Here is a 25,844-nt window from a genome sequence, read left to right on the forward strand (position 1 = left end):
AATTATCAGGTACCCATGTAACCATCCCTTTCTGGATATCAATTTAGCAAATCCTCTCTGCTCTCCCGAGCCAGTGCTCTTGGTTGCCTAACCAATAGTCATTTCCTCTCCTTCTTCTTTCCTCTCAGAGTCTCAATTTTGCAGAGGGATCAGATGGTCATGTGCTGGGCTGGAAGTGGAATGTGGGTAGGGGGAGCTTAGGCCCTCTGTCACACTAGAAATGGACTCAATTAATATAAACCAGTGTTTGTCAATGTGAAGGACCACTGCTGTTTTGAATGGGCCAACTCCTCATTATATGGGACTGTTTTGTTCATGTTAGGATGCTTACCATCCCTGGTCCCTTCCCACTATATGACCATAAGACCTCCACCCAATCATTATAAGCAACAAAACCCAGGGCTGCTTCCCAACACCTGCCCTCCAGCTGAGAATCACTGGGACTCTAAAACAGGGGTTGACAAACTTTTTCTGTAAAGGGCCAGACAGTAAATAGTTTAAGCTTTGTGGTCCATATGGTCTCTGTTGCAACTACTCAGTAATTTTACTGCAAAAGCAGCCATAAATAATATGTAAATGAATGGTCATAACTTTGTCCTAATAAAACTTTATTTACAAAAACAGGTGGTAGGCTGGATTTGCTCTGCAGATCACAGTTTGCCGAGATCTGCAAGTCTAAACTAGCCATGGCAATTCCCCTCACCAGGTAGAGTTAGGAAAGACAAGAAACATGGTGACAATTCTGGATAATCCAAGATTGGGAAACTTTACTGTGAGGTTTTGGGAAAATTCTCCACACTCTCAAAAAAGAAGTATGGAAGGAACATACCCTACTCCCCTCTCCTCACCTGTGGTTGTGTGTGTGTGTGTGTGTGTGTGTGTGTGTGTGAAGATAAGATATCTGGAACTACTGCAGCCATTCTACAACCATAAGAGGTGCAGTTAAAATGCTTAAATGGCACATAAAAAAGATGTCAAAATCCAGACACCTTGAATCCAACCCTAAAATAGCGCTACCTCCAGATTTCTTATGTGAGATAATAAATCATCCTTCTCTTTAGGCTATTTTTTGTTGTGTTTTCTAGTACTATACTTATGCTGACAGCATCCTAATGAATATACTTTCAATTTGGCCATAAAGTAATAACAACAATATATTTCTACCAGAATGTGAGTATCATGTTCAGATGGATGTGTTTCTTCTGCAGTCAACAGCCTTGTTGTTGTTCTCCAAGTGCATGTCTGAATAAAATAGAAATTACTGAAGAACAGCATGTTAATTACTTTTTCAACTCCTCTTCTCTTCTTCCTCCATGCTACTAGAACCCTGATTCTGAGTGTTTGGGTATCTGGGAAGGTGAACCAGAAATGAACATCCCATGGCCCTTTGCTAGGTGTGGTCATGTGACCTATTTTTGTCAATGAGACTCTAGGGAAAAATCCTCAGCTTCTGGAAAAGATGTTCTTCCATGATGAAAAGAAAGAACCACACAAGTAGAATGCTCTCAGTTCTCTGTCCACTAACTGCTTCCTGCCTTTGAACCCAGTCATATGATGACATGATGCCTGGAGCTGTGGCAACCACTTTACACCCATGAGGCGACAAAGCCTAGGGCTGAAGAAGCAGAAAGAGGGAAAGTACCTGGATCCTTCTTGACCTGCTGAGTCAATGAACCCCAATCTAGGAACCATCTACCTTTAGGAATATTTTCTTTAAGCCATTGTTAGGCAAGCACTCCCCTTTACTTGCAGCTAAAATATTCTAAGTGATAAACGCAAAATAAGGAAACAAACTAGGAAGATATTTTTCACTTTAAAACAGTAGCTATTTACATTACACATGTCCTACTACATAAAGGTGTCTCTAAATAAACTACCCACATTGCAGTAGAGTGTTAACATCCACTCCCATGGAAGTAGGTAGCAGCTGGATAACCTCAGAGGGCAGGGATAGGATCCACATCCCCTTCCATTTCATCTCGCCTCTTAATCAAGCCCGCTTTTCCAGCATGGTTTCTACACTTCCCTTCAAAGCATCCACCTGTCTCAGCAAAGCAACCAGTAGACACAGGGAAACCAGCTTATCTGCATTTTGCTTTTAATCCTTTACTGCATAACTTGTGTGGGTTATTGCATCTTCTTTGTGGGAAAGAAAACAAGCATGGAAGGAGAATATAAACATTTAAAACACAATTCCTATTCAAGATGTTTAAAGTCAATTTGGAAAAAGAAATAACTCTTTACAATAGGAACATTTATACAGAGAAACATATATAAGTGCAAAGTGATATTTTCTAAAGTTCCATTTATGTAGAACTTCAAAACCCAGAAAGGTAAGAATAATTATATATCTAAATCTGTATCTACATATTCATTTGTAATCCCCTTCCCAGCAAATATCACTTGATGATATTCGATGACTTAGGACCTCAGACCAGGGCCAGCAAACTTTCTGTAAAGGGGGAGATCTTTCAGGTTTTGTGGGCAACATAGTCTCTGTAGCTACTACTCAACCCTGCTATTTTAGGCATAGGCAATACATAAATGAATGGGTTTGGCTATGTTCCAAAGAAACTTTATTTGTGGACACTGAAATTTGAATTTCATATAATTTTCATGTGTCATGAAATATTATTTTTCTTTTGATATTTTAAAGCCATTTAAAAATGTAAAAACCATTCTTAGCTTAATATAAACACAGGCAACAGGTTGGATTTGGCCCTCAGGCTATAGTTTGCCAGCCCCTGACCCCTGACCTAGGACACAGCAAAAATTCTGAAATGACTTCCAGATCAGCAATAAAACTATAAAATATGTCCAGTATAGTGTTATGCATTTATATTCTTGTGTTCAGATAATCTTTTAAAAATGTTAACATGTACCTATAATAGCCTATTTAACACATCACTACATTCTAGATAAAATGGAAGTTTACAGAGTTTACATGACCACATCAGCACAAAAGGGAGATAAAATAAAGGATTAACCAGTGGAGAAGGATTAGACACTTTATTGCCTCCTATGTGTGTTTCATCAACTTAGTTAAATAGCACTCTATTCTTCAGCCTGTCAACATGATCTCAACCGGAAAGCCAAATTATGAACTAATGGCAGCATTATCAAATTACAGTCCTAAAGGAAACGTCCATCAATACATCCCCAAAATGTGGTTCTCCAAAAAGCACCAGTTGGCCCCTTTGGTGAACAGAAGATTATCAGAGGATAAGATATTTAAGATTATTGTCAAGAATTAATAAAATTTAAGTTTAAAAAATGCAGAAGCTTTCCTTGTTGGGGGGTGTGGAACAAAAAATATTTTTCTGTTTATATTCCTATCAAAGAAAACCTTATCTAGACATTAAAAATGGAGGAATTTTGCTTCAGAGTACTCAATTCCATACAAAAAGAGCTCATTTTTTAATGATATGATCTTCCAGCTTTATCTTAATTTGCTAATAAAAATTATCATTAAAACTTTATATATCTGAAATTTCTATTATACTTTTTTGATATATAGCCTTAATATATTAAACTATCTCCTGTGTTTCATTCATTTGAAATAGACAAAACTAAGAAATTATAAGTTAAAACTGTCTGAGTTAGCAATTTATATTTTCAACTGAGGTGGATTTTGTAACATTTTACCACATTTTGGGAGATCATATTTACCTAATTTTCTCTTTAAGTAGATTTTCTCCCCCACCCCACATTCCCCATTCTAATTACACTTTTACTAGTTTCTGATGTATCCTTTCAGCATTTTCATGTAAATACAAGCTTATTTACTGTTGTAAATATTTACACTTAATAAATATATCCTGGAGATCATTCTATATCACTGCATAGAATGTTCCCTTGTTCTGTATATTTACAGCTGCATAGTGCTTGATGCTATTTTAATCTAAGTTCTCATAGATGGATTTCTTTGAATTTGCTCATTCCATGGTAAAACAATGGAATTTTTTAAACAGAATTAAATTTAGAGAGAATATCGCATAATTTTCCCATTTTACAAATAAGGAAACAAAAGCTCAACTTGCACAAATCTACCTGAAGTGCCAACTACCATTAATCAAGTTTTTCCCATCACCAACTACTTCAAGTCTTGTCATTAGGTTAACTTCTATGACAAATGCTGCTTGTCAACTTTAATACCTTTGGGGAACTAGAATGCCCACAATTTTAGCATAAAATTGGAATATCATTTTAATGGCATCTCAAACTACCTTCTGTCTTTTATGGGTTTTGAAATGCTCAGTATGTTATTATTAATGTCATAAAAAAATCTGCCCATGAAATCCAAGGACTTAGCTGTAGTGATATTCATCACATTATTATCCAAAGCAAAACATTGGAAACCATCTAAATGTTAATAAAATAGAAAATTATTAAGTAAATTGTGGTACAAGTAGCTATTAATTTTATATTTATAAAGAATGTTTCATAATATGGGAAAATAATATTTTATAAAAACTTAAGCACAGAATTGTGTATTTATATTAACTATGTAAAATAAATGTAAAGCTTAAAGAAAATAGAGGGATAAGTAATATAGTAGGCTGGTAGGATTTTAAGTATTTATATATCTTTTCCTTTATACTGTATTTTCAAAACTTTTTACAATAAATTTGTCTGACTTTTAAAATCAGAAAAACATGTGAAGAACCTGTTGATGTTGTTTGGACCCTTGAATTTATATGGGTATCCTATTAGCATTTTTGAAATTTGAGTTTATTTATTAATGGGTAATATATTCCTAGGGTTCAAAATAAAAATAAAAATATAAAGCATGGATGGGGACATGGGGACCCATCCATGTGCCAGCATACCGCACCCTTCTCATATATAACCCACTGCACCAACGCTTTACCAAGTTAAATACTGTTAGTTTTTTGTGTATCCTTCCAGTCATTTTTATAAAAACATGAGAAAAATATATAGTCCATCTCCCTACCTTTTTAAACAGTTTTGTACTATACTATTTTCACTTAACAATAAATGTATTCAGAGATCTTTCCATATCACTGCATAGAGCATTTCCTTGAGATTTTCACACCTGTTGATATATTTCATGTTAATTTTTAAGCGAAGTTCTCATAGGCCCATCTCTTAAAAGCTTCTCATTCAGTGTGATATTTTTAAAAAGCAATATAAAAATTAACTCTAAGTCAAATATACATATTTTAGCAATACCTTTCATCTACTATAGTGACTATTCCACTTTTTGGTTATCTCATTTTCCCAATATACTGTATGCAAAATACCCTGATCATAGGTTCTTTAACATCTCATTTAAGTATACGAAACTCTCATTATCAAATCTTTAAGTACTTTACAAACATCTACAACTTTCTCCTGGCAGTAGAGACACAATGTATATAATCGAAGACCAGGATTTTCCCTGCTAGAATAAGGGAAAGAAAACAATACGAGAAATGAGAGGATGTGGGCCCAGATGTGAGGCTGGGTCCCAAGCTGTAGGGGCAGGAAGCACTTCCCTGCCATGTATAAAATGGTTACAATAAACAAGCAGTAATAGCAGATCCTAAAAATCAGAAGGAACAGTCTAATATGTTGAATGAAGTACAGAAGCAGCCATATCTGTGATAATCAATATTTAACATCAAGTAGAATGCAGTATGGCTTCACTCTGATTCATTCACAATCTTAGTCAGGCATACTTTGGAGATATTGTTTGGTTCCAGACCACTGCAATAAAGTGAATAATACAATAAAACGAGTCACACAAGGTTTTTGGTTTCTCAGTGCCCATAAAAGTTATGTTTACATACTATAGTCTATTAAGTGTGCAATAGATTATGTCTAAAAAAAGCCTACATAACTTAATTTAAAATACTTTATTGTTAAAAAATGCAAATGATCCTCTGAGCCTTCTTCAAGTCAATTGTTTTGCTGGTGGAGGGTCTTGCCTTAATGTGGATGGCTGCTGATTGATCAGTGTGGTGGTTGCTGAAGGTTGCGGTGGCTGTGGCAATTTCTTAAAAATAAGATAGCAATGAAGTTTGTCACATCCATTGACAATTCCTTTCACAAAAGATTTCTCTGTAGCATGGGATGCTGTTTGATAGCATTTTACCCACAGCAGAACTTCTTTCAAAATTGGAGTCAAGCCTTTCAAACCCTGCCACTGTCTAGTCAACTGAGTTTATGTAATACGCTAAATCTGCCATTGTTATTTCAACAATGTTCAGAGTATCTTCGCTAGGAGGAGATTCCATCTTAAGAAACCACCTTCTTTGCTCATCCATAAGAAGCAACTCCTCATCCATTCAAGTGTTATCATGAGATTGCAGAAATTCAGTCACATCTTCAGGCTTCACTTCTAATTTGAGTTTTCTTGCTATTTCCACTACCTCTGCAGTTACTTCCTCCACTGAAGTTTTAAACTCCTCGAAGTAATTCATGAGAATTGGAATCAACTTCTTCCAAACTCCTGTTAATATTGCTATTTTGACCTCCTCCCATGAATCACGAATATTCTTAACAGTATCTAGAATGGTGAATCCTTTCCAGAAGGATTTCAATTTACTTTGCCCAGATTCATCAAAGGAATCACTATTTGTGGCAGCTATGGCCTTATGAAATGTATCTCTTTTCTTTTTTTAAACACAAGTCAAGTTCAGTAGTGAGAAGGGGGGAAAGAGTAGAATAAAGAATTTGATCTGTAACTGAATGTAAGCAATCAATTGAGATAACTCACTACCTCCAGACCATCCAAATTTCTTAAATAATAGGACTTGAAAGTCAAAATTATTCCTTGATCCATGGGCTGCAGAATGGATGCTGTGTTAGTAGGCATGAAAACAACGATCATCTTGTAAATCTCCATCAGAGCTCTTGAGTGACCAGGTACATTGTCAACTGGCAGTAATATTTTGAAAGAAATCTTTTTTCTGAGCAGTGAGTCTCAACGGTGGATTTAAAATATTCAGTAAACCACGCTGTAAACATATGCCACCCAGGCTTTGTTGTTCCATTTATAGAGCACAGGCAGAGTAGATTTTGCATAATTCTTAAAGGCCCTAGGAATTTTAGAATGGCCAATGAGCATTGGCTTCAACTTCAAGTCACTGGCTACATTAGCCACAACAAAAGAGTCAGTCTATCCTTTGAAGCGTTGAAGCCAGACATTGACTTCTCTATCTGTGAAAGTCCTAGATGGCATCTTCTTCCAGTAGAAGGCTGTTCCATCTACATTGAAAATATTGTGTTTACGGTAGCCACCTTCACCAATGATCTTAGCTAGATCTTCTGGAGAACTTGCTGCAGCTTCTCCATAAGCACTTGCTGCTTCACCTTGCACTTTTATGTTATGGGGATAGCTTCTTTTCTTAAACCTCATGAACTAACCTCTGCTAGCTTCCAACATTTTTTCTGCAGCTTCCTCACCTCTCTCAGCCTTCACAGAATGGAAGAGAGTTAGGGCCTTGCTCTGGATTAGGCTTTGACTTAAGGCAATGTTGTGGCTGGTTTGATCTTCTATCCAGACCACTGAAACTTTCACCATATCAGCAGTAAGGTTGTTTCACTTTCTTATCATCCATATGTTCACTGGAGAAGCAATTTTAATTTCCTTCAAGAACTTTTCCTTTGAAATTACAACTTGGCTAACTGCTTGGTGTCAGAGGCCTAGCTTTTGGCCTATCTCAGTTTCCAGCATGCCTTCTTCACTAAGCTTAGCCATTTCTAGCTTTTGATTTAAAGTGAGAGATGTGTGACTCTTCCTTCCACTTCAACACATAGAAGCCATTGTGGGGTTATTAACTGGCCTGATTTCAATGTTGTTGTGTCTCAGGGAATAGGAAGACTCCAAAAAAAGTGGCAGAGAGAAAGGTGGGAATGGCTGATTGATGGAGGAATCAGAACACACACAACATTGATCAATTAAGTTCTCCATCTTATTTGGGTGTGGTTTGTGGTGCCCCAAACAATTACATCAGTAGTATCAAAGATCACTGAACCCCAATCACCATAACAGATATAATAATAATTTCAAAGTTTGAAATATTTTGAGAATTACCAAAATGTAATGCAGAGACACAAAATAAGAACATGCTGTTGGAAAAATGGCACCCACAGACTTACTATACACTCAGTTATCACAAACCTTCAATTTGTGAAAAACACAATGTCTACAAAGTGTGATAAAGTGAAGTGCAATAAAACAAGGTATGCCTGTATCTACTATGAACGAATGAGGTTAAATACAAAGGGGTTTTGCCTTTTAAGAACTCATAAATGAGACACAATCCAAAACTGGACTCAATTATAATACAATCTATACCAGTCAACCGTTGCCACAATAATGCTGCATAACACAGTGTTATACAACAATAAACAACTGTTTTCACACTCATAGGTTTGCAGAATGGTGTGGCTCTACATCAATCTAGTTTCTGGGACCAATTGGCTAAATCAGGCAATTCTTTATATAACAATGTTAGAAGCAATAGAGAAATGTACAATTCCTCAAAGGCATTTTTCTACCAAAACTGATACTCTATGACTCCTGCCCATGTTCCATTGACCAAAGCAAGTCACTTGGCCAAGCTCAATAGCAATGGGGCAGGAAGTCCCTCCACCTCTAGCAGGTAAAACCTTAATGTCACATAGAAAAGGCTTAGATTCAGGGAATGCTTAAGAATTGGAAACAAAAGTACCACATAGTGAATAAATGTTATGAAAAAGGTAGGGTATAAGATGTCTAGCAAAGACAGAGGACATAGTTAAACTAAATTTCCCAGCCTCCCTCACAGTTAGATATGGCCAGAGTTCTGGTTAACGGAATGAGGTTAGAATGATGTACTACGATTCTGGACATGGACCTTAAAAACCTCCCACCCAACTTCCCACCATTTCTCTCTCCTCATCTGTCAGCACCTTGGCTGTCATATTGAAGATGAGAGAGCCTCTATCTTCCAGGCTCTCTGAATGAGTGTGTATAGCAAAGCCCTCCTACTCCATCAGGAACACCTGTTTGGGACATCAGGCAAGCAAGAAATAAGTCACTAAAAATTGAGGGGTTAATCTGTTAAAGCAGTTAAATTATTTTAACTAACAAATGATGCTAATCAAGTTATTTAACCCAGGATTGGGAAGTTAAAGAAGGTGACATGGAAAAATTTAGATTAAAAACTGAAACATAAAGACAAATAATAATTTTCCAGGTGAAAATTAGGCAAGGTAAAGGTTGTTCCAGACAAAATGATGAGTTTGTGCAAAAGTTCAGAGATGTGGCGACTTTTAGAGATTTCTAAGTTCAACATGGTTAGAGGTAGATATGTGTGTTTGTACACATATATGTTTGGTGTTGAATAGGAAGTTAAGGCTGGGAAGGAGGAATAACAAGTGTCCAAAAATGTGGTACCCAAAGGAAACAGGGGCCAAACCCGAAAGAGTGATGATAAAGAATGTGGATTTTGTCCTCCAAAGCAAGTAGATAGAGGGGGCAGAGAGGATTGTATGTGCACTTTAGAAAGCTTCTAAATTAACCTACAAGTGGTATAGTGAGTGCTAACAATCTAAGACCCCTGGTGAGGGGCTGGCAGGCTGATTGTATATCCCCCAGCCATATCCACTTTCCCCCTCCCAGTAAAGCATGCTGACATCCAGGGCACAGCTCTAGCCCCAAAGGGGAATTTAAGCATTGGGCCAAGAGATCAAGGAAAAACAGTAAAATACCCATGTAAAGGGCAGAGAGTAAATATTTTAGACTTTGCAAGCCATGTGGTCTCTGGTACAACTATTCAACTCTCAAGAGCAGCCATAGACAATATAGAAACAAATGGGCATGATTGCATTCCAATAAAACTTTATTTACAAAAATTGGCAGTAAAGCTGTTATAAAATAAGTAAATACAAATAAAAATAAAACAAAAGTAAACAAATCAGGTGGGCCATAATTTGCTAGCCCGGGCACTAGGCTATAGAAGAGGCATAGCCGCGAGTCACAATTCAGTTGGGCATGTTTGGAACTTGGGCCAAAAGTAATCCCAGGTTCCACCCACTGTATACCTACGACCACTAATGACTCCAGTACTGGAGTCAAGACTGCTGACCTCAGTCATGACTGTGAATTTCATATGAGATAAGCACCCAGAACTCCAGTTAGAGTAGCCATTGCAAAATCGCCATGGTCAGGTGTGTGATTCAATGTTGAATCGACACAATGCAAATAGACAAATATGCTCATGCCTACATTGATTGGGCAAATTTTAACATTAATTTTATGAACTTTCTCCTTCTTTTAAGCTCACCTTTGTCAGATAATCATCATGTTATTGTTTTCAATTAGGCAAATCTCATAAAACTTATGAAACATATTAAAAAACCAAAATTAAAATTAAAATCCTATAGTAAGCTGAACTTATCAACACTTATGTGCACATATAGTAGTAACATTCATTGGGTGTTGGGCAGGTGGGAGGGGGGAGAAGGGGATGGGTATATTCACACCTAATGGGTACAGTGCACACCATCTGGGGGATGGACACACTTGAAGCTCTGACTCAGGTGGGGCAAAGGCAATATACATAAGCTAAACATTTGTATCCCTGTAATATGCTGAAATAAAAAATTTTAAAAAATAAAAAAATAAATAAGAAAAATCCTATAGTAAGTAATAACTACAGGGAAATTACTTTTCATTTTTAAACTTTAAAAACATTTCTTTCATACAAATCTGGGAACGACACCAATTGGATATCAGACTGAGGTGGGGGGTGGGGGAGGGGATGGGGGTATGCCTACACAATGAGTGCATTGCACACCGTTTGGGGAGTGGTAACACTTGAAGGTGCTGACTCGGGAAGGGGGGGGTGGGGAAGGGAGGGATATATACCTCATGATGGGTGCAATGCGCACGACCTGGGGAACAGACATGCCTGGAGCTCTGGCTTGGGGGGAAAGGCGGTACAGGAGCAACGTATGTAACCTGAAATTCTGTATCCCCCATAACAAGATAAAATAAAAAAATAAAATAAAAAAAATAATAAAAATAAAAACATTTCTTTCATAAAAATGATTGTGTTTTCCTAGCACTCAAAAAGGACTTCTGAAAATAAAAACTTGCTGATATCTATAAAAAAACCCATTTTAATATCATCATAACTTTGCTTGTTGAGTTTATAGCAATAAAACACACATTTCTTAGAAGTTGATGACTTTTTAACCATCAATCATTAAAAACAATATGCTTCAAATGTCAAAACAGAAATAAAAGTTTATTCTCTGAGACCGAGTCCAAGAGCAGGCTATTTATTTTTAACATATGCACGCCTTTACATTCAAGAGGTACCGATCATGGTAATTGTTCAGCTAAACAAATATGACAAATTGTTTGCAACAAGTATTAGAATGAATTGTTTATGATTTCACTCACTAATTATTTAGTATAGAGTATTCATCATATGCCAAATACTGTAAAGCATACTTGAAAATACATTTCTGAAAGAACAGTTCAGGCAGGAAACCCTTCTCATCTCCTTGCCAGGAAAAAATGGGAATGCTAACTTTGTTATCTAAAACTAAGGCTTAGATTTCTTCAAGATAATTTTCAGAGTTGAAGTACATAATGACCTAAATTACTCAGAAGCAAGGCAGCATACTTTTGATATGTTTTTTCTGTAAAGAACTGAAGGTAGCCCACAGTTTTTTATTACAATGATCTCAGTCAAATCATAAGAAAGTTAGGTTAAACTCAACTCCAAATTGATACAGCCTACCTCCATTCCTCTGCCTACAACTAAATCCATTTATCTAGTATTCCTTCCATTTGGAAACAGATTAGTGAAGGTCATTAGCCATTAGGACCAGATGGCTCAAGTATACTGTAAGGAAATACTAGGCATTCTCCCGTTGACTTGATTATCAGTTCACTGGCACACATTGGTTGAAGCTATCCAAGTAGTATTGCACATTCTTTTTCCATCCATGTTGAACTAGAAGTTTAAAGGCCTGTGGAAGGCAGGTATAACCCTAACAAGTAACTTTGCAGCCCCCACAAAACAGGTCAACTTAGTGTCCAAAGAATAAGCATGCATAATTTTCCCAAGTGCAACAAATACTAGTAGGACAATTATGTCCACTTATTAATGGTCAGTTTCCAACAGTTAAATAAATAATTTGAGATTGGAAGTTTCACTAAAGATAAGGTCTACATTAATTGGGAATGTGCACTGGTGAATTTGAGTACTTGATATGCTAAATTAGACATGTGTGTATTTGGGTATATGTGTGCCCACATGTGTGCTGATAATGGTAAAGAAAACAAGAAAAGGCTTTGTTTAACCCAGGGGTTGGTAAACTTTTTCTGCAAAGAGCCAGATAGTAAATATTTTAGGCTCTGCAGGCCATAAGGTTTCTGTGGCATCAATGCAATTTAGCTGTTGTAGAGCAACTAGGGATGTAGACAATACATAAATGAATGAGCATGGCTGTGTTCCAAAACTTTATTTATGGACAGTAAAATTTTAATTTCATATTATTTGTCTTCTGATTTTTTTAAACCACTTAAAAATAAAGAAACCATTCTTAGCTCACAAGCTGTACCATAACAGTCAGCAAGCCAGATTTGGCCCGTAGGCCATAACTTGCCAACTCTTGGTTTAATCTATTCATAATTTTCATTTTTTGCTATGATTAGCTTTCAAGGTTCAAGATCATTTGATGGCCAAATTTCAGGACTGTATGTTTCAACAAACTCAGGAAAATGGTACAATTTTTCTTATTGCACCAAGCGTGAAATCAGTGGTTTCAAGTCCATTCCTTAAAGATACATTTCTAGTTCACCAATAATGTATATTCTCTCACAACTAAACTTCCATAGTAAAGCCCAAGTGGAATAATAAAGTAATAAAGTTTAACTGTGTGTGAGTGTGTGTGTGTGTGTGTGTGTGTGTGTAAAAGAAGAGAATGAATAGCTAGAAGGGCCATAAGCAGAAAGTGAGAATTTCCAGGTCATGCATTGAAAGTACAAGTTTGTTTCATGGCTACTGACAGTCTGTACCAAATTCTGATAGTAAGAAGGTGAAATTCACTTGCTCCAGAGAATGAGAGACAGAGAGACAGAAACAGAGAGACAGAGAGACAGAGAGAAGCTTGAAATGGTACAAAGTCTGAACTAGCACCTTCTTCCCAGAACTGCCAGTGACTAGACTTTCACAGCTGCAAACTAGCAACCCTTGGGGAACTAGAGTTAAATATTACTAAAACAGGAATCTAGTTCTGTTATGAAACTGTTCATCATTTCACCTCCTGACAGGCACAAAAATCAGCAGAACTCAGAAAGGACTCAGAAGATGAGCAAGTAGCATTTTTAATAAAATTCAAATCCAGTCTTTTGGGGGTTTTACATTGCTAGCCTCCAGAGCTCACTATTATCAGCAATATTAATGCAATTGCTAAGTAAAAATAGTGGATATGGGAAAACTCTGACCTTTTGCATTTCTTTTTTAACTTCCCCTTTTCCCTAGGAAATATTTAATTCTGAATAAGGTAAAGGTAAAAAATAGAAATTTAGTAGTATCTAAATAGATTTTACATAAAAATCTAAGAAAACTATAAATATGTATTTTTGGTTTTCCTCAAATTTAAGACACTTATAACAAAATTAGCATACTTTATTATGAAAGATATTAGTCACTCCTATATATACCACAAAATAACCTATGCAACTATAAGAAAATGCAAAATAAAGCATCCTCCAAATTTACCTACTACTATAAGAAATAATCTTCATATCAACAATTGATACCCAATCATTATCTCGCAGTCTACTATTTTGCTTAAAGAAAAGAAACGAAGTCAAGCATTCAATCCATGAACACATCACTCAGTTTAATAACACCCCTATGAGTTTTGGGTTTCAAATCACCTCCCTCAGGCAAAAGGGGCATAATCATATGTTTTTCTACTGGACTGCATTCTTCTATAAACATCTGAAAGAGTACATCTGCTTTACGGATAAAATAGTCAATACAAAGAGCAGTAACAATAAAAATATATGCTTGTTTTTATACTATTACTGCTTTATAAAGCAATCATCTGTAATGCTCTCATCTACAAGGATGGAAAATGATATAGAACTGTTACCAAGGAAACAGTGAAGTAAAACTACATATAAACTATCAAGCAGTTTAATAACAACCAGAAAATTAGAAGAACAGGAAAAAACATCTCCAGATAGAACCATGACACACTGTGCCACCCACGATGGATGCAATCAAGGGTCATAACGCAAACGGATGATATAAACGATCCCAACTATGTGCCAGCTATTCCAACGCTTGGCAGCACATTTTTTTTTAATGATAATCATATGATGGTACTGGGTTCTGGAGGGGCAATTTGAATTCTGATTTTTCATATGATTAAAAGGGCCTAAATTCTAGGAACAAATGGTTAAATGTAAGTACTCTGAAAAGTTAAAATATGCAGTTTATTAATTCCAGTGTAGATTAAAATTCTCTTGGAATTCTCTGTAATTACCACTGTCTTTACTCACAGATAGGACGCTTAGAAAATATCAGTTACAGCAAATGCTTTCTGACTTACCATTTAGAAACTCAAGTTTGTAGGAGCCAAAGGCAAGGCCAAGACCCAGGGTAACTACGCATGTTTGCCTCTAAACCAAGAGAATTTTAAGCACTCAAGTAACCACGCCGATCAAAGCTAAATCCTTTAGGAAGATTATCCATTCTGAAATCAGGGAAATCCTGCAGTGTAAGCACTTTTATACTTCACCTTTGAGAAAAGAACTTGATTTCTGTAACAGTGTTTAAAACACATGCACAAGACTTTCTTCCTTCAAGGGCAGAAACAAATAGCTGCAAACACGTTTTTGCATTCTGATGACCCTCTAAAGGTATTTCTGTTTCAACCTGGGGACCATCCTTGAGCTCACACTGAGGAAAAAGAAGAATTCCTGTGGATGGAAGATTTTTTAATCAGCACGTCGGCTCAGAACATGTGCACCTTCTCTCTTTAGAATAAACACTCTATTGGCTCACATTAAGGATAGAAAGTGAAACCCACACTCATTTACTAAATTTTAAACTCTGTTTAAAATAAGATACTAATCCCCCTACAGCCTGGCTTGGGTTTTGCAAAAACTCAGATTTGTGAGTATCACATAGGCATCCTAGAATTTAGTAAAATGAGTATAAAGCATCTTTTCACTGACACATAGCACTGTTCTCTCCAAAGCTCCAAAGTTTAAGGACTATATCAAGGCTCCAGATGTTTTGTTAATCTTGTTAGCTTTAGCATTTGAGGCCACTAAAAACTATCTCGGTTACTTTAAACTATGCTATTGGCTGAACTTCTCTTTCCCTTCAGCAATATCTCTGTCCATCACACAGAGGGCATCATGCAATCTCTAAACTCACCTACAGCTATTTCCCAACTATGGTTCATTATTTGACAGCTGTTTATAAACTAGCCATAGGCAGAAGCATGCAGGAAGTTAATAGAATAGTGGTGTCAAGTCATGGCCTTCTATGAGAGCAGCATGAAACCAAACAATCTGCCACACTACAATTATCCACTACTTAACACATCAGTCTTCTGATTTGCAGGGCAACACCTCTTTGTGGGCTGCTCTAAAACAGATGTATTTACCCACCAACTGTATACCTCCAATATAACCAGACTAGTTCTAAGTTACATTGGGCCCCTTTCCCTGGGGAAATCTGCTTGTGACATGAACAGTAGCCTATGTGAGTTGTGAGGGGAAGTGGAGATGGGAAGGAAGGACAAACAAAGACCTGTGGATGCTGGAGAGGATGACAACATCCAAAAGGACCGTTTCTGAAGTGGCCTAAATGTAATTTACCAAAGCAAAGTCAACATACATTTCTGCCTCGGGCTTCCATCCCTGCCTGATGCAATCAACACATCTCACTCTGACACTAAGGAATAAAGGAAAACCTAGAATTATTCTCTCCATATTGCAAGTGAGTTTTTAAACTGCATCCTGGAAAAATCCAACTGTCTACCTCCTAGTTCTTGGTGGTAACCGCTATCTAACAGCTCCAGGGCCAGAAGGTTGGGCACAGTTTTCTAAGATCTCTCCTATCTGGCTCTTCCCAGTTAATGCCACACTGCAAGAGGCACAGACCTTACTTCCTGGGTTCAATGAAGACTTTGGAAGCTTAAGCAGAGGAGAAGAACTAGGACTACTCTGACCAGGTAATACCTAGGTAGTCTAAAAGTAGAAATGTTCCTCTTCTATCAGCACTCCCCAAGAAATCTGCCTGAATTGATGATTTTTCTTCAGTTTTAACAACATGGCCACTTGGAAGCAAATATCTAAATCTTTCAAGGCTTAAGAATATATACAGTTACCCTAAGAAAGGCTGAAAGTCTTTCTTTATTATATCTCCATGACTTCACCATCTAGGTCACTGCTGGGAGCACCTGGATCAATCAACCTAGGAGCTGACTTTTCCAGGGTGTGGAGGTCTAATTTCAGTGTGGGGGAAAGGGGGGCACTTTGGGTTGCTGCTGCTTGGAAGGTGCGCACCCAAGCTCCCAGCACTTCTGGCTTTCCCTAGCAGTAGCAATTACAACCATCCTCGCTTAGTCCTGAATTATACATGTGACCCTAAGCACCACTGGGGCTTTTTCCTTAGGGAAAACAAACTGTCGTGAATATCGGTGCATCCGTGAGTGTGTGTGTGTGAGTGTGTGTGTGTGTGTGTGTGTGTGTGTAGCTCTCTGTGTGTGGTCTACACCCGTGGATACACAAGCCCCACTGGCTAGTGAGAGATAAGTTGAACACGGCAGCCCCTGGCCACCTCGTTTCGGTCCGGTCCTATCTTAAGCCCCGCCACTCTCTCCAGCTTTTGCTTTTCCCCAACCTCCCCAAAAATAAGGTACCAAGTTGCCCGCGGCAAGGACCCTGGGTGCCAACAGAACCCGTGCAGCCCCTACCTTGAAAGCTTTGCCATCTTCACAAAGCTGAAGACATCCATGCAGGCAGCCGGGGACCAGAGCGCGGCAAGTCCGTCGCCCCTTCTCACTCCAGCAACAGCAGCCCCATGGCCGGGACCTCAGCGCGCCCCGGGCTCGAGTGGCAGCAACAGCGGGTGGCGGCCCGGGAGAGCCTGCACCTGGAGGCAGCGGCTGCTACCCCCCTCCGGCCGTGAGCTGAGTGTGCATCCCTGGGCAGGACCATTGATGGGCACCCACGGCAGGAAAAGTCAATGGAGAGGGAGCCAAGCAGGGCGGGCGGGGGCGGGGAGCGCGGCCCCGGGTCCCGCGCCCCGCCCCGTGCTCTCTGGCCCCCAGGCGACCGCAGAAGAGAGGCCTGGGCCACGGGGCGCTGCTCCGGCTCTGGCCCTCCCTTGGTGCCCCACGCACTGGAGGAGCGCAGACTGAGCCAGGAGGCAGACTGAGCCAGGAGGCGGCGGCGAGCTCAGCACACCGCACACGCTATGCACCCCTCGCAGCACTGCAGCTGCCTCCCTGCCTCCTTCCCCAAGTCCCTTCTCCTCTCCCCACCCCCACCCGCCCAGGGGGGAGGGGGCACTCTCCTGTCACCCGCTGTGCTTGCCTCCAGATCGGAAAGATCTGGTCTAACAGCCTACAGCACACTGGAGGACCGCTAACACTACCCCCTCCCTCCCCAAACCGAAGGAGAGCAGTGCCACTGTGCCACCGCAGGTTGCTCAGAACCCTGGTTGCTTCTGTAAACAAAACTAGGATCAGGAAGGAGCAGGGAAGATTGAGGCTGGCTCGTTAAAGGGAAGGGAAGGGAGATGCCCGGCACAGAGGGCTCGATGTGGAGAGCTCAGAGTTGCCCCAGCTTCTCCGAACCACTGGGGCGAAACGTGACTGCCGGGCTGGCTGGGAACGTGTGTCTTTGGACAGCAACACCACTGGCGGGGAGCGTTGGCAAAATGAAAACGAACGAGAGGCTTTTGGGGGTGGGGGGACCAACACAGCCGCTCCTTCCTAGAGGGAGATGGAGCGGAGGGTCCCAGGAGCCAGTGGTGCGGAGGCTAATTCGAACCGGCTCGGAATCCAAGGGAAGAGATGGGGTGAGAGTGGGGTCTGGCAGGCAGGGAGAGCTGCTTTTGCAACTGAGCAGCGGCGGCGGCGGGTGAAGAAGGGAAAGAAAAACAAAACAAAAACAAAAACAAAATCTTGCCGGAGAAACAAAAAAAACGCAGAAACACAAACACTCACCTTAAGCAGAGTAAACTCCAAGTTGCAGCCATTTAGAACTCCTAGTCTTCTCTTTTACATAATTACCTTGGATAATCACCCCTGTTCATTAACTCAGTTCAGTCTCCAGGGAGGCTCGGGCTTCTTTGGGCCCCCCTTTCTGCTTTCCCCGGGAGTCTCAAGGCCTCTTCTCTAAAATCCTTTTAAAAAATTCCCCCAGACTCTGTGAAGGTCAGCTGGCCACACAAAGTGTGTGCTCTCCCACCAGGCAGCGTTCACCTGGTGGCAGGGCCCCCGCAAAGAACACACATCACCCCGAAATGTTGGAGGATCTAGCCAGTGCTCCAGTCTAGCTCTCCGAGGGGAGTAAGGAAAAGGAAATAGGTTTAAAGTTCCCACACTTCTCTCCTATCCTGATCTGTTGTGATATTTAAAGTCTTCAGTATTCAAGCCCAGTACTAGCACGTTGGTCTTTAAAAAAAAAAAACAACACATTTCTTTCAAAAACTAAACATAAAGTAATTAGCAATCTGCAAAATCTAAATGATTTAAAACTCTGGCATAAAATTACGTTTTTTTGAATAAATAGAATCAATTTTCTTTTAGCTTCTATAGACAGACTAGTTTGACTGCATGAACGGGGCTACTACTGGTGGATCAGGGAAGGCAAGAGGAACCTTGGCTTTTGAATCCCCTATTGTTTGTGTAAAATAATTATAGTTTGGGTCTGCACTGTGCTTTATAATTTTTAAAGCATTTTTGCATTTGAGTCTCATAGCAACCCCATCATATAAGTAAGGCAACATGTTTAAAAAAGAGAAATCTTTTCTTTTTGTGCCATAATCTATTCTCAATATACCAGACAAAGAGATGTTTTTTTTAAACGTGAGTCAGATAGGGTTATTTGTCTGATCCAAACTCTGCGAAAGCTCTCCATTCTTCTTCCAGTTAAAGTCCCACTCCTACAATGGACCAACAAGCCCCTAGATAACTTAGCCCTTGATCTCCCTGACCTCATCTATCACTGTGCACCTTCCTCTCCCCCCTACACAATGGGTTCCAGCAACACTGGCCTCCCTGCTGTTCTTCAAACCCTGCAGGTATCTTCTCACTTCAGGCTCTTTGCATGGTTGTTCCCTCAGCCTGGAATGCTCTTCCTTCAGACATTTCCATGGCCAGCTCCTTCACTCTGTCAAGTCTATGCATAAATACCATTTCCAAAAAGTCACCTCTGAAAAGCCTATTTAAAATTGCAAGGTCCTCACAGCCGGGACTCCAAGTCCCTATTAACTGTTTTACTTTTTTTTTCTTGTTTCCATAGCACTTATCACCCACTTAGCACACTATCTAATTTATTTTCATCTTTATTGTTCCTTGTCTGAATCTCTTGCTGGAATGAAAGCTCCACAAGGGCAGGGATCTTTGTTTTGTTTTATTTTTGTTTTTCACTGATGGATCCCAAATACCTAGAACAGTTCCCTCGATGTAGAAGGACCTTAATAAATATTTGTTGAATGAATGAATTTTACGCCTATTAGAATTACAGTCAAACCAAATCTGGCCAAGTATCCCCATGAGTACTGATTCCTCTGTGACTTCATGGCTGATATTTGTCCCTCTCCTTCCCCAGAATTCTTTATCCTCCTTTGCATTAGCTGATGATGGCAATGAAGGCCCCTCATATATCCAGTCATTTTTCCGCTTCACCCTTTCTACCTTCCCCAAGACAGTGGCCACCAACACCTTCCCTCGTCTCTGAGTCAACATCTGGCAGCTCATGAACAGCTCTTGACTGGGCAAGGAGGATAAGAAATGCCTTGGGAGAATGTGTTTTGAAAAAGTGCTTCCTTCTGAGAACAGTTGGGATGCTCTTTTTAAAAGGATTACCCTATTAATCAAGAATGTTCCAGATACCAAATAGCTAGTTATTCAACAGTGAAAATGACAGGAAATAGGCCTTGTGTTTACTTACTGAGAGACGCCTCCCTTCAAGACATCTGGTCTACCTGGAACAGCTTGCTGTGGGGCTTTGCCCTGTGCCAATTTGTGAGCTACAGTTATGAATGGTGCAGATGCCAAATCTCCACGGCATAACAGATACCAGGGGAAATGACTGGCTTCTCCAGGTCTTTATACACCTCTGATATAGCAAATATCTGGGATGTTTTCTAATGGATTGGTATCATTTTCCAAAGCAAAGAGACTCTGCCCTTCCTCCTTTGTTTCTCATGAATGTGAAAATGGAAGACTCTGCTCCCTTGAAACATGCTAACACAGCCAGTTTATATCTTTAAGCCATCTTGGCAGAGAGGCAGAGATTTGAGTAGCTGGGCTCTCAGTTCTGTCCTCTTTCTGTGCCAGGTGTGTGCTGCAAAGGTTGGGATAGGTTTGTCTAGCATGAAATGGATCTGCCTAAAACAAACAAAAGCCAAAGAGTGGAATCTTGAGTACATATGTGATTTTCTAAAGTTTTATCTTCAGCCTGGATAATCTCTAATGTCCCTTTTAGATCTTGTAGGGATTTACGAATCAGAAATATTACTCAGCCTTGAGAATCTACTTCATTTGCTTTACTTAGATTCAAGTGACATTTGGTGGTTTCTGAAAACCAGACACACTTTCAAACACTGTTTAATGCACTCATGAATAAGAGACTCAGGGTCATCAGATCCAGAACAAGTCCTTTAACTTCTCTGAGACACAGTTTCCCCACTTATAAAACGTGAATGATAATACATCCCTACCTTACATAGTAATAGAATGAGCACTTGAACTTGGGCACCAATTTAGAGTTGACTACACGTGAGTTGAGGCACAAGGATGTTAACTCTAGAAGGATTTCTACAACTGTCTGCAGCTTGGTAGTACTGTTCGGAAAAGTTTCAGCCTCTAAGGTCACTACTTTGAAGGTGAAAACATTTGCTTGGATTGATCAGAGGTGGGCAATTTTGTCTAAAAATCAAACACACATAGGGGAAAGAGGGAGGAATTTCTTCATCACTGTTAAGGCCTTATCTAAAGCTAGTGTTAGGAATCTGCTATTGAACCAGATGTTCCATATAGAATAGCAGCTAAGGGTTCTTTTGCTGCAAATTACAGTAGAGAGAGCACCATACATTTCTCATCTGGACTGTAGCATTTAGACCATCTGGTCTCACTCCTGAAAATGGAAATAAACAACAGTAAGATATACATTCAATTAATAAATATTTATGGAGCATCTCCCATGTACCAGGCACTGTTCTAGGCACTAGGAAATAGACCAGGCAACAAGGCAAGTTTCTGCTCTCACAGAACTTGCATTTTAATAGGGGGAGGTAGATGATAAACAACAAAATAAGAAATTGTAGTAAATAAGAAAATAGCAGATGGTGGTATGCAGAGAATTAAAGTCATTTTGATTGAAAGAAAGTGACAAGGTGGCTATTTAAGATCTAGTAGTTGAGGAAGACCTCTCTAACAAGGTGACATTTAAACTGAGATATGAAGAACAGGAAGGAGGCTGCCACTCAAAATTCATGTGGAAGATCATTCCACACAGAAGGAACAGCAAGGACAAAATGAGAATGGAGTCTTTGAGGCAGGAACAATGGTTGTACATTTAAAGACTCAGAAGGCAGCCAGTGTGTCTAAAGGGGACTATGTTAAATGAAGTGAGAGTGGTTGAATTTGCAGGGGTAGGCAGGAGTGAGATCACATGGGGCACATGGGCCTGTGTCAGCTGCCTAGCTCTCATTATGGAATGGGGAGCCACATGAGGATTTTTAGCACAGAAGTGGCAAATCTGGCTTATATTTTGAATGACCGCTCTTGAGGGAAGTGAGTTCAAGGGCAGGGAAATGATTTAGGAGCCTGTTGCAATAATCCAGGCAGGAGATGGCAGTGGCTCTAAGAAGAACATGACAAGGAGGTGGTAAGAAGTAGCCAGACTCAGGATATGTTTTGAGTAGGATGGATGTGGGAGGTAGGGAAAGAGAGGAATAAAGGAAAACTCAGCCAGGCATGCGCAGTGGCTAATGCCTGTAATCCCAGGACTTTGGGAGGCCAAATGGGAGGATCGCTTGAGGCCAGGAGTTCAAGACCAGCCTGAGCAACATAGCAAGATCCTGTCTCTGCAAAAAATAGAGAAATTAGCCAGGCTTAGTGGTGTGCGCCTGCAGTACTTGGGAAACTGAGGCAGGAAAATCCCTTGAGCCCAGGAGTTAGAGATTGCAGTGAGCTGTCATGACGCCACTGCACTTCAGCCTGAGTGACAGATTGAGACCCTGTCTCTAAATAATGAAATGAACAGCTGGGCGCGGTGGCTCACACCTGTAATCCTAGCACTCTGGGAGGCCAAGGTGGGTGGATCGTTTGAGCTCAGGAGTTTGAGACCAGCCTGAGCAAGAGTGAGACCCTGTCTCTAGTAAAAATAGAAAGAAATTAGCTGGACAACTAAAAATATATAGAAAAAAATAGCTGGGCATGGTGGCACATGCCTGTAGTCCCAGCCACTCGGAGGCTGAGGCAGGAGGATCGCTTGAGCCCAGGAGTTTGAGGTTGCTGTGAGCTAGGCTGACGCCACGGCACTCTAGCCTGGGCAACAGAGTGAGACTCTGTCTCAAAAAATAAAATAAAATAAAATAAAATATGAAATAAAAAGGAAAACTCATTGATTTATGTTATGTAAGAAGTACCCTGGTTCCCTTCTCCAGGTATAGAACATGTAAAGACCAGAGGGTTTTACCTACCTTTGTGCTCATGCACCCTGCCTTCCCTCCTGTTCCTCTGGATGAGTCTCCCACTCTGCAGGCTGCCCCTCCTGCTGTGTGTCCCTCCCCTCTCTTGCCTACTCAAGGCCCTCATTCTGGCACTTATTCTCTCTTTTTCCTACATCATCATTTTTTCCTGAACTGTTGGATCATTCCCACGGGCATTCAAACATGCTGCTCTTTATCCAATCTTTAACAAAATCTCTTAACCCCCACCCCCATCTCCCTTCAGCTAAGCTCCATTTCTCTGCTTGCCTTTATAGCAAAACTTCTCCAAAAAGATCCCCATTTGCTATCTCCCACTGTATCTTGAATTTATTCCATGCATGTTTTCTTACCACGCTTACAATCACCACTCCATTGAAACTGTTCCTACGAATGTAACTAGGGACATCTGTGTAGCTAAATCCAATGGCCAATGCTCACTCCTTACTGACCCAGCTGACCATTGGCTCCTCCTTAAAGCATTTTCTTCACTTGGCTTTGGGGACACTACACTATTCTGGTTTTCTTCTTTCCTTGTTGCTTACTCCTTCTCAAAATTTTCTTTGTTACTCTCTGTCACTGTGTCTCATCTTGCCAACCTCTAAACATTGGAGTATCCCAGGTTTCAGTCCTAGACTTTCTCCTCACTTTCTAGGTGACTACATTGAGTTTTATGATACTTAACATCATCTATATGCTGACAGTTCCCACATTTCTATCCCTCAACTCCAGACTACCTGCTTAACATCTCCATCTGATGTCTAATAGTCACCTTGAACTTGACATACCCTAAAACTATTATACTTCCCACAGAGGAGACTCCTCCCTACAGAGTTTTCCATCTCTTTTAATGCCAACTCCTTTCTTCTAGTTGCTTAGTTTCAAAATCCAGAAGCCACCTTTGACTCCCCCCGCCCTCCTAAGCCTCACCTCAAACCAATCATCAGATCTTTCAGTTCTACCTCCAAAATAGATCCACACTATTTACACACCTCCCCAACTCCAGCACAACCACCTCCATCCAAGCTTCCATCGTCTCTCTCCTGGATAATTGCAATGGCCTAATAACTGCTCTCCCTGCCTCCCCCATCCACCTTTCCTTTCTTACTTCTCAGCTTGCATGCATGTCTCAGTATTCCACAGGGCTAGAGAGGGACTAGGAATTGGAAGTCAAGATAAGGTGGTTTTAAATATTATTGTTTTTATCAGTATTAAATAAAGAGATGAATCATTACTTTACATTTGTGAGTTTTGAATTTTCTAAATGCTTTTGTTCCTTTAGTCCTGGAAATAATGCTGTAGGTTAGACAAGAAAGTTATTATTATCCCATTTTAGGGATGACAAAAGATAAGACTAGAAAAGCTAAGTGATAATAATTCTCACTGAGTATGAAGATTATTATATTATAAAAAGCATCATTTCCTGGGGATAAATCTAGCATCATAAGGAGAGATTTTGAATACAGATTTGTGGAATAAAAATGTCTCAAGTTCTACCACTGTAATTTAGTTTTTTATCTTGTATTTGACTATCCTAAAGGAGACTCAAAAATTTAAAATGCTACATGGGGCATTAGAAAGAGCAATAGACAAGGTACTGGGATCTCTTGGTTCCATTCCCAAACCTTTGAATAGAAGTGATCTTAAGATATCACTTAATTTTTCTTAGTGTTCACCTCCTAATCTGTAAACGTTATGGGTTAAAATAAATTTGTATGTTCCCATTCTCCTCTCCTTCTCATGCAATGCAGGTACACAAGTGAATCTTCCTAAAGGCCAAGAGATGTATGATATTTTGAGATCCCGTCTACTTTGGAAATTCTGTAATCAAGAAGGCTAGGTTCTATAGGAACAAATCCAAGATCAAAAACTTTTACCAGTCAACTGTGTATCTATAAAATAGAAGATGATTGCTCAGCCCCCTACCAGCTGACTTTTATTCAAGGTTAAGAACCACATTTGCTATATATACCTTCCACTAGGCCTTATTAGGCCACTTAATTTCCTTTATATCTTTATTCCCACCCTTTCGCACCCATTTTTCTCAGGCATATACCAAAAGTCTGCCAATGTAGTATTATAATTACTACTTTCCCACTGAATCTCCTCTTATCTGATGAGATATGGAAAGGCAAGGGGGAAGAGGTCATTTCAAAGATTCTGCCAGTGTATAATTTTGAGAATATGAATTCTTAATGTGACATAACCTGTAACAATATTTTGAATTCTTATGCAATGTTAAAAAAATAAAACATAAAGTCTCATATTTGTCTGAGGCACATTTTAATATTTCAAACTCATTTTAAACCTCTCAGATCCAGACTCACTTTTATGCTGTCTTCCTGACATAATGTTCCTGCACCTTGGCCCCCGACTAGACAAAAACTAATCAAATCACTTTGAATAACAGCACTCCTGCTTGATGGATAAATTGCTCTAGTCCTGAAGACTATTATGAGGGTGAACTTTAAGGAAGATGTATGTACAAAAACAGCTGACTTGAGACCAGTTATTCCAGGTTTTTTGAACTTTAATTCATGTATTAATTTATTATTTTACTTATTAATTCATTTGATTAATATTTATTGAACATCTACCATACATTAGGTACTGTGGAGAGGAAATCAAGATGAAGAGAACTTGAGTCCTGTCATCAAGGGTTGTAGCAGACACTGTCTGGTGTCTACTCAACAGGCATGCTCTCTCTTTTCATGTGGAAATGAAGTTCCCTTACAAGGCCACCAGAGGACCCACCTCCCATCCAGAATCCAGTATTCCCCTTCCCCTCACTGCTTCCTGTCTCTGAATGAAGTCATCAAACCATAAACTGTGGCTATCATCTTGCAACCATGAGGCAACAGGCACAAAAAAAAAAAAAATGGAAGTAAAGATGTTGAGGATAGTAGGGTAGAGAAACCA

General features: G+C 39.7%; 1 protein-coding gene across 6 annotated transcripts in view; it reads right to left on the bottom strand.

Annotated features, from left to right (window-relative positions):
* The window catches only part of FRMPD4 (FERM and PDZ domain containing 4), a 796,138-nt gene that overhangs the window by 510,647 nt on the left and 259,647 nt on the right, over positions 1-25,844 (bottom strand). For 2 of the 6 annotated variants that reach the window (XM_069462954.1, XM_069462958.1), the window contains exon 1: positions 16,954-17,481. The exons of 2 other annotated variants lie outside the window; for them this stretch is intronic. In XM_069462954.1, coding sequence (XP_069319055.1) covers positions 16,954-16,994 — 41 coding nt within the window. In that variant the 5' untranslated portion in view covers positions 16,995-17,481. Of the gene's footprint in view, positions 1-16,953; positions 17,489-18,210; positions 18,561-25,844 lie in introns of those variants that run through there. 2 more of the 6 variants (XM_069462957.1, XM_069462956.1) reach the window with 2 other exon arrangements.

Source organism: Eulemur rufifrons, chromosome 30 (assembly GCF_041146395.1).
Source record: "Eulemur rufifrons isolate Redbay chromosome 30, OSU_ERuf_1, whole genome shotgun sequence".
Taxonomy (NCBI): Eukaryota; Metazoa; Chordata; class Mammalia; order Primates; family Lemuridae; genus Eulemur; species Eulemur rufifrons.